Raw genomic sequence first — 10,141 nt, 5'->3', positions numbered from 1 at the left:
AACTATTACCAGCCTCACAGAAAGCTTTTCCTCGAAGCTTGTAACTTCTTCCTCTTTCGCACTGAAATGCTACAAACAAGATTGTTTTCTTTGTTGAGTAGCATCCGAAAGCCAGAGGTTTAAAGTTTTTATGGGTGTTTTCACAGTTTGAAGCCCTTAAATGCTGACATGTACCCTCACATCAGCAGGGGATGACACTGTTACTTACCATTCCGTCAATTCCTCCCGCCTTCCCGTTGCTTCCAGCTCGGCGCTGCTCTGTATTCGAAGCACAGATTGATTTCACCGGGTCACATTGATGGGGAGACTTTTAATTTGCTAATGGGAAACTGGCAATGCAGTGGGCGTGCGTCAAGACAATGGCTCTGATAGGCCCACAACAAGTGTTGGGTAAAACCGCTAAGAGGTGGTACAACGCTGAAGCACACAGTTATGTAAGATTACCGTTATAGGGATAAGACATTTTCAATTTGGAGATTGGACCAGCCTTGTTAAGCATTTTAAATACATTTTTTTTTTCTTGATCAATGGTTGGTTTTGATAAAAGAATTGATCCTGATTATAAAACTGCTATTTGATAAGAATCGTCCCACTGACTCTTACTGACAAAGCTGCAAGCTAATTTGCTGGTGATTGATGGATTCATTTTAGCTCACTTCTAAACAGAAAAAGCGCGCAGAAAGAACGCTGCATCATGGAGTCGTCAGCCAGCGAGCTCATCGGCAAAGCACTTACTGATGCACAACATGGGCTTCCTCGATTTGTCTGCTCTGTCACAACAAATCAGGGGATCAATCAATGTTGGGGGGAATTTGCATAATGCCGGTTATATCAAAGAGATTAAAATTTGTTGCAAGCTCGGAATCAATTTAGATGTCATCTTCTCGGAAGTGCAGGGAAAAACACACGCGGATGAATTACATCAAGAAGACTTTGATTTCTGGCATGTGAAGATATTAGAAATGATGTTCTACGTCTTATCATCATGTGGCCTGCGCACGCTTCTGTAACGTAAAAAGCACACACAGTGGATTTGGAAACAAATTTATGACAATGCCAAAAAAACAAGAAATGAATCATCTCCCATATCTTTTGCAAGGATAGAAATAAAACCACTGAGAATTCTGGGGTGTGATTGGTTTTCTTGAGTTCATTGTTTTCATAGTAAATTCTACACAGCTGGAACAAAATAAAAAGATACATCAACACACAACAGAGGTCACAAACAGTGTAGCACAAAATATACAGTATACAGTTTAGAGAAAGAGAAAAGTAAAGCACTGAGAATGTCCCATTAAAAAAAGCATCGAAAAAAAAAAACTCTCTTCTCTTAGCGATTGGAAAAGTAAGAGAAAAAAAAAACAAAAACTCAGTAGTTCCAAAATAAAGAATCCCATTTCTAGAAAAAAAACAACCTTTACACCACAATATTTTTTTTTTAATATATAACAAGTCAAAAAACAATTCTCCAAGTTCACTTATCTATCTTGACTTGCTGTCACAGGTTTGCTAACAGTCAGTATGTTTATGGCAACATCAGCAGACAGACATTAAAAAAAAAGCAAAATGAGCCTTGTGGGCACAGATAGTGGTTTGAGGTGGCCTTTCTTTTTATAAAAAAAAATAAAAAAATCAAGGCCATTCCAGTGTACAACAAAGTAAAAGGGTACATCAACCCGCTATCAAACCGCTATCAAACCTTTTTGGCCTACTGGCAGTGAAGGGGAGAAACAAATAAATGACAGAATTGCGTACCTAAACACAGAAGACACTCCTGCTGTGACACTCAAAAGCTTTCTTTTGGTAAAAAATAAAAAGTACATCTCATACTCCAACAAAAAAAAAAAAAAACCCAGATCCGTCCCACACCACCTGTTCCCTGCTTGGTTCAAACTAGAGTGACTGTGCCATTGATTTCTGCTAACAGGTGAATCTGAAACCCGTGAAAGACCCATCTTGTTGTCATGAGAAGAGACAGCAATCGACAGTTTAAGATGGCACCAATTTTTGGGCAGAGCCGCTGTGAGCTGTGTTTGTCAGAATGAATAAAGTTGTTCCATACACTGCCGGTGCCGCTGAAGCCTTGACCTTCCTACTCAGCTTTCAGCTCTCAGCTCCAGGTTTTATTCTGGAGTAGAGATCAGAAAGACTGTGAGAGACCGTAAGAAATAGCAGCAATTACGAGAGGCAGCCTGGGAACCACAAAAACCGTGGCTCACGCACAGTAAACTTGATAGACTGGGTGGTCAGTATTTGAATTTACAGGGAAAAGAGGAGAGCACAGAAAAACAAAAGTTATCAATCGGCACACCGACACAATATACACGTGTGCTTGAAATGGTGAGATGGTGAACAAATTTGTACAACCGAACGATCTAGCTTGTTTGAATGGTGACTTTTTTTTTTCTTTTTTTCTTTTTAGCTTGATTTAAAAAAGCTATGCAGTTTTAGATAAACAATTATTATTAAATGCCCGGGGTGTTTTTCACTGAAAGCTAATGTGATATTGGATAAAACAATATAAACATTCACAGAACTAAAAAAAATGCAGAACTTCTTTGAGCAAAACAAATAAAAATAAAAATAAGAATGTTACAGACGTGCGTGCCAAACAGTGTGCTTTGAGATTAAATGTTGCAAGGGTAAATCATCACTTGCTATTGAGGTGAATCTAACAAAGTAACAGTCTCTTATATTTTTTTTTCCCCACAATTTTACGAGCAGGAAAGGAAAGAATTTAAGTGCAGACTCCAAAACAGAAAAGATGCCCAGTGTTAAATGCAGAAACAGACACAGTGGCTTAATGGCGTTTTGTATTTCATTTGGGGTAGATAAGAAAGATCACGCCACTGTGCTTAATTTGTGTCAGTCACTGTACGCTTCACCTCTGCAGAGGAGTCGGGCAAAGATGTGATTGGTGAAAGAAGCCATGATAAAGTCACCCAGTGTTGTCACATTATGATTTTGCACATGGTATGGTTTGGAAACCTGGCGTAGCACCAGATGGATGGAGTCTGGCGAGAATTTTTTTTTTTTTTTAAAAAAGGAAAAGGAATTCCAGCCAACTGGTCTACCCCAGGTTAGAAAACAAGCATAACCAATGCTGAATATGGTGCACACCCGGGAGCCCCAAAATAAAGCCACCTCCCTGCTCCACCTCTCAATGTAGTCAATAAAAGTTAGCCCTGTTGTCTTGACTGCTGTTGTCTTCTCCCCTTCATCCTCTGGTTTCATCACTGTCAGAAAGAGAGAGAGACACAAGCAGATAAAGATCAGTAACATTATGCACAACAGTTTTTCCTTTAAACAAATTAGAAAAATATATATATTTGTAGTTCATGTATGCCTCAAAGCAAACTGACTGAAAAATAGTCATTAACTTCACAAATCTATTCAGTTTACATTCACTGATAATTAACTGTAGGCAAACATGTGTTTTTAGATGAGAGCAGAATAATTCCATTTACATCCATCATTCCATCATTCAATTGTCACTGAACATATGAAACGTTCGGGGTATCCTAGTTGCCTGGTGCTTGTATGCACAGCATTTTCCCTTGACAACACACCCACACATCAAAGCTGGTATCAACAAACCAAATGCTAATACACGTAAAACATTTCAGCCCTATTAAGTTATGTGAATGTATTTCTTCTCTTTAACTCCAATAGTCATCATAATACGTTTTTGACATTAAGCTCAACTAAATAATACTTAAAGTAATCCATTGTCTTGACTTCTTGTGAGTTTTGGCTGAGTGGTCAATGTTCATTTAACTCATGTCTTTAAGTTTTGAAAAAAGCGATGGGGGGCAAGGAGGGAGGGTATTATGATATGAATACTGGGAAATATAGAGGCTGATGCCATTTTTGCATTTTTTTTAATTAGACAAAACTATTACTATAAAATGGTGATACCTTTGAAACAATTCTCTACAAAGAAGATTAAACCATGATACCATGAAAACCATGAAGCGTAATGGATGGGTGGATTTTAGAAGCTGTTTCCCTACCAAGCACACATTCCAAAGTGGCTGTTTTTGCTGGATCAAATTTTAATCTCTCTCTAAGTGACCAAAAATAAAATAAATGTTAAATTTCTGAATGAACAACATGTTGAATCTGTCTAGTTTAGGTAAACTTTAAAACTCGCCATTTGTAGAAAGAATCTAAGTAGAAACAAAAACATTAGTGCTCCGTTAGTTAATTAGCAATGAACCTAACCAGCATGTCTTTGGATGGTGGGAGGAAGCTGGAGTACCTGGAGAGAACCCACGCAGACACAGGGAGAACATGCAAACTCCACACAGAAAGGCCCAGTCGGCCTGGATTCTAACCCAGAACCTACTTGCTGTGAGGCATCAGTGCTAACCACCACACCACTGTCTGCAATATAATATCTACAATTATATTATTACAGAAACTTTTATACCTATATGAAGTACATTTATTACTAAATAGGATGTTATATCATTGCCATTCCTTCTACAGTTGGTATTATTTAGCTGTACACACCATAAACGTGTGTTACTTTGTCTGACAATGTAAGAGAATCATCTTCATAAATATTCTGTCAAATGCAGCAGTCAAGATTTACTTTCAGAATAAAAGTGTCTGTGGTTTCACAGCAGCCTTTCCTGGGCTGATATTTCTTAATGACATATCCAGAAAGAAATACCACTTGATTGCACGCGGTCAGACAGGCTGTTACATCTTCTCGTTATATCCATTTCAAAAGCGAAGCAAAAGTGTGTCTACAATCTCCCCGCAGCTCTGGAAATGTCATCCAGTTTTCTGTCAGAGGTTTCAGAAACCACATAAAACAAGGCTCGCTTAAACTGGCCTTCAAATTCTAGTCAAATATGCCACTATCGTAAATTCTTATGATGTTTTACATTTCAGATGACATTTTCAGATGACTCCCTACAGCTGTCACGGTCCATCATATGAGCTGGAGAGACCGCTTTCTCAAACCGGCTTTCTTTGAAGTTAAACTGACTTTAGACGCTCCATCAGTATGACTGAGGAGTCTGAGGAAAGGTCTGGTGACGGCATTGCTCATGTTCTTGTCAAACTAGTACGAAGGATCTTTGTTGACAAGTAAATGTCTGCAGGACCTTTCTCAGCCTTCTGATGTTATAAATCTAACGAGAACCACTTAAAGTTTACTGTTAAGTTACTATTCCAGATAACCTGAATATACTTTAGCTACATAAACCAGTGAAGCTGAACACATTCCCACTGGAAGAAATCAAAACATGACCAAAGGTGATAGAGGATGACCGCTTCATGGTGTCTCCTGTGATAAGAGACTGCAGTTCACAGTTCAGAGCAAAACACTGACTAAATGGAACTTCTATTTCTGTGTGAGAAGTAAACAAAGAGCAAAGGCTTTATTTTTATTCACTGTGATGAACTGGCCTTGATCTGGGCTAAAATATGCATAAGCAGTCTGTACGGTGTTGCCCTACAGGGACCATCGCCTGGAGTTTATTGTTACCAAGTATTCAGATCTGTGACCCCTATTGTCATTAGCCTAACCTGTTCTGTGGATGGCTTTTTGTGGAGTAGACCAGCCTCTTCATTGGCCTTGTCCGTCTTCATTTCCACCACAATGTCGTTGTTCACGTCTCCACTGGCCCTGGACGGGGAGACAGAATGGAAAAATCTTTCTTTGAAATTCAGAGATGAAACCAGTGACAGGGATGAGTAATTGCCTAGTACAACTAGAGTTTAAGGTTTCTATTTTATGATTAGAAATATATGTATGTAAGTAAACACACTGGTTTGTTATAGGCATTGTGTAAATGTAGACCAGAGTTACTTGTAGAATAATGCAAGTAACAGAAATGCTGCCTTCAGATAGGGTCATGTTTATTATATTCATGAGGAAAGTCCATATGAATGGCCCCCCTTTTGTTATGCTCACAACTTTGCAAGTCAAACATTTTCATGAGCTCATGAGTTGTAACATGCTTGTGTTTTAGTCTGAAGAAAATACTGATATTCCCAACAACCTTGACCTTTCACTGTGCCTTTGCTTTACGGCGTTCTTAGCTCTCTAAACAGTCCTAGACAGCACTAATTGCCTCGCAGCGTGCAGTGTTATCCTGACTTACAGCTGATGTTACCAGCTGAATGGCAAACATTTTGTGTACCCGACTTCGCAAGCTGTAGAGCTCCATTTGAAGGCAGCTTCCCAGTCTTAAAAGCCTCTTTCTTATGTAATTTAATGTGGATGGAGATGGAAAACTGATACATTCTTCACAATCCCAGATCCCTTCATTTCTCTGAACACAACATGTTTTTTTTTTGTGGTTACTGAGTCTCATCCTGTAGTAACTGTCAACATTTATCCCATCTGTTTCCCCATCCCTTCAACTCCCTCGTCTCTACTTACACTTCTTTCTTGTTCTTCTTGCTGCACGGCATCTTGTTCTTCTTGTTTACGAAGTAGATGAGGGCAACAAGCAGCAGGAGCAGCAGAACGCACACCACCACGGCTATCACCACCCCACTGGAGCCTCCCTGCTGCTTGTCAGCTACAGCGGCGCAATGGAGGGACACATGGAGGGAAGGGTGGATGGAGGGGCGGACGGAGGGTGGACAGTTGGTGGAACAGCGTGGGGAAATTTGAGGGGAAGGAGGGAGGCGGAAGGGAGGCAAGGGAGGGTTGATCATAGGGGAGGAGGTGGAAGGATTGGAAGTTTTGATTCACGGGGGGCAGTGTTAGGGAGCGAGGCAGAATCAGGGATGTTTGATTCGTGGGGTAGAAAAGGAGGACGAAGAGGGAGGGAAATTATTTCATTTGGGTGGGGTTGGGGGAGGGAGAAAAGGGGAGGATGGAGAGGGAGAGGATGGTGATGGATGGATGGATGGATGGATGGGTTGGAGAGGATAAGGGGTGGGGGTTGGAATGTGGGGTTAGTCTAATTGTTGAGTGCAGTGGCTGAAATGTGATGGGACCCGGTAAGAGGGCCTGTATGCTCACAGATAAAACAGCTGACCAGAGCAAGAAAACAACACTGAACATACTCACCCATCCACCTACACTTGTATTACTATACCTGTGAGGACATGCTGCTATACAAAGTTTCTGCTAATTGACATTGCTCTACATAAAACAATGGGGTATTTGCATTAAGTGTTGGTTTTAAAACACTTAATAGATAATGGAGAATATTGGAAAGCCATCATTTATGACAATTTATTCTATGGCCATTAAAAATACTTATTTCCAACTGGATGGCCAGTGTCCTTTAAAGAACAATTCCAGGAACAATGTGTCTCAAACAACACGTCCAAAGCTCATTATTTGTTTAATAGTTTTTCATATGATAGACTGTTTCTTGGCTGAAAGCATTGACTTCCTGGAGTTCTCATCCGGTTGCCTGGAAACCTCACAGTAATGACAAGACTCCAGGAAAACTTCTACTTCTCTTGGTACTTAAACTGACACAAGTAAGGCTGAGTTAAACTCTAATCACCACCGTGGTACGAGCATGCCGTTAACCTTGGAGGTGTTCAGTTATATGCTGTAAATAAAGGGCTATTTGGACAGAAACACACCTGAAACATTTCCACCAAAATCATTTTTTTGAACCAGAACATACACCGATCAGGCATAACATTATGACCACCTTCCTAATATTGTGTCTTGTGCCTCCGAAACGGCTGTGACTCATCAGAGAATGGACATGGGCCTTCTGAGTATCCCAGCAGAACACTGCATCGTCAGAAGATGGTCAATGTTATTTACTTCTCCTGTCAGTGGTTTTAATGTTATGACTGATCGGCGTATATAAATGCTTCTGTGAATCCCAAACTGATTAACTTAATGGGAAAATATTCAACTGATTAATCCAAATGGAGAATAATCATTAAACCTTCACCTATGTGACAGGGACAGCCTATATAACGAGTTCCTTTCTTTTTTTCCCTGAAAGCCTGTCCTCTCAACTACTGTAATACAAGTACAGATACACAAAAAAACCAACAACATTTGTAAACACAAATACATCAACTCGTGTGTGTACACAGACGTCAATACACACACACTAATTTACAGTTCTAGACGAACACCATACACACGTCAGTAGGGTTAGCAATACAGACCTGACTTTAGCACAGGGTTTCCAGAGAGCAGCACTTTGAAAGAAAGAGAGTTTCTCAGTCCAAGAGCATAGCAAAGCCACAACCACGGCACACACCACAAAGAGCATACGCACACACAAGCTAAGGTTACGCAATCTACACACAGCAACCGGCGAGTGGAAACGACAAAAGGAAAAACAAAAGCGAGAAACAAGAAGGCAGTCGGAAAGAAGAGGTGATCAAAAAGACACAGTAAAGAAACAAAGAGAGGAATGGAAGGGATAGAATAGAATAGAATCCTTTATTGTCCCCAAGGGTCCACAAAAACTTTTAGTAGCATCCACAAAATATAGGACAGACATCATACAAAGGTGACAAGAGAAGAAGAAGAATAACAATATACAATATCCACAGTGTTCGGTAGCAATAGGGAAAATATACAAGATTACAGTACAGCAGAGGAAGGTGTATAGGTGATGTGTGCGTGTGTGTGTGTATGCGTGTGTGTCTGTATGTGTGATGGAAGGGCTGGGGCAAGAGGAGATGGATGGAGGGGAGGTTTTCTAAATTACAGGGTCTGTACAACAAAGAGTCCAGAGAGTAGAAGAGAGGAGAAGAGGAGAAGGAGGGAGAAGGCTCTACCTTCAGCTGAGTTGTCAACTGCTGCAAGAGAGGAGAACAAAAAAAGAAGAGAGGGTTGAAGTTATGGTGCTACAAAAGAGCAAAGCAACTCTATTTCTAAGTTTGCATGTGACATTTTGTACATCAGGTGGTTGCATGTAAACAGTGAGTTACTGCAGCACGCTGCATATGAATATCAGGGGAAATCAGAGTTCAGTTTGATTGATACAGTTTAGAATAGCTGGAAATACTCTATACTATAATTGATGTTATTGCACAACTTGGCATTCACTCTAATGTTATAGGCATAACCGTGGCTTAACGTCACTATTCACCCATAAATGTGCAAGTTTTTCCTTCAAATAGGCAAGTTAGCTGCACAAAATGTACACTTGACAGATACTGGCCGAGCCACCAAGAAGCTAGATTGTGAAGCACTTTTGGTGCAGCAGCTGAAATGTGTCACAGCAGCCTCTATGTGAGACTGCATTTGATCACAGGAGAATGCCCCCTGAAATTACTCTTCAGTACTATTTATGTGCGGTGGGAAGTAACATAAAGACAGGCAGCTTTGCCAGGGTAAGTCTCAGCCATTATCAGAAATGATGTGCACATAAATACTGGGCCCAAGGCGAGGAAGCCTGGTATATAAGCTGAATGCTGTCTTAAGAAGAAATGGGGCACCATCCATGAGGTTTGGGTTACAACACTACTTCCATGCAACTCACCTTACCACAAAAAGTGTGGTGCACCCAGTTGCAATATAATACTGGCTATAGTTCCAATTATTTCATACCTAGACAAAGTCTGACCTCATTAAGAGCTCCTAGAAAGCCAGGGCAAAAATCTGTTTAATCTGTTTCCAGTACAACTTGTTTAACTGAATAAAATGTTGAGGCTCATTATGAAAACCTGCAGGAGAAGGAGCGGGGAGATAAAATAGCCTCATCGCTGTCATCTCTTCACACTGACCTCGTTTGAGAGATACTGGGACGGTCTTGGTATCTGTTCCATGCTCGTTGGAGACCTCACAGGTCACGCCGTCCTTCATGATCTCGGCTGTGGCTTTTAGAGTCATGGTGCTCACCACCTTGTTACCTTCCACTGACACCGACTGGTATCAGCAAACAAAGGAGGCAAGAGAGATAAAGGAAGGAGGAAAAACAGTGATTGATTTTCACATATCCCCTTGCCGTCTTTTTCTTCAAAACTTGTGGCACATGTTTCTGTTATTAACAAACTTGCAAGTTTAAGTCTCATCTTTCACACTCGGCATTTGCATCTGCCATTTTTTTCAAAAGGATCGTTAAAATTTGATCTCATTTTCTAAGTGTATATTTTAATAATGAGGCTATAAATCCTCCGCACTGTACGTTTCTTTTAAGCTACTTCATATTGATTTTTCTCCTCGCTTATTTTTTTATAT

At 40.4% G+C, this 10,141-nt stretch overlaps 1 protein-coding gene across 2 annotated transcripts in view; it reads right to left on the bottom strand.

The window, feature by feature from the left end:
* Positions 1–565: 565 nt before the first annotated feature.
* Positions 566–10,141, bottom strand: part of bcam (basal cell adhesion molecule (Lutheran blood group)) — a 49,304-nt gene continuing 39,728 nt past the window's right edge. The window contains exons 12-16 of one of the 2 annotated variants that reach the window (XM_084557159.1): positions 9,688–9,829; positions 8,737–8,757; positions 6,401–6,542; positions 5,542–5,641; positions 566–3,236 (exon numbers count right to left, since the gene is read on the bottom strand). In XM_084557159.1, the coding sequence (XP_084413285.1) occupies positions 3,234–3,236; positions 5,542–5,641; positions 6,401–6,542; positions 8,737–8,757; positions 9,688–9,829 (408 nt within the window). In that variant the 3' untranslated portion in view covers positions 566–3,233. Of the gene's footprint in view, positions 3,237–5,541; positions 5,642–6,400; positions 6,543–6,705; positions 8,758–9,687; positions 9,830–10,141 lie in introns of those variants that run through there. The other variant, XM_084557160.1, reaches the window with a different exon arrangement.

Source organism: Chelon labrosus (assembly GCF_963514085.1).
Source record: "Chelon labrosus genome assembly, chromosome: 12".
Classification (NCBI taxonomy): domain Eukaryota; kingdom Metazoa; phylum Chordata; class Actinopteri; order Mugiliformes; family Mugilidae; genus Chelon; species Chelon labrosus.
This window is presented reverse-complemented; position numbering and strand designations above follow the sequence as displayed.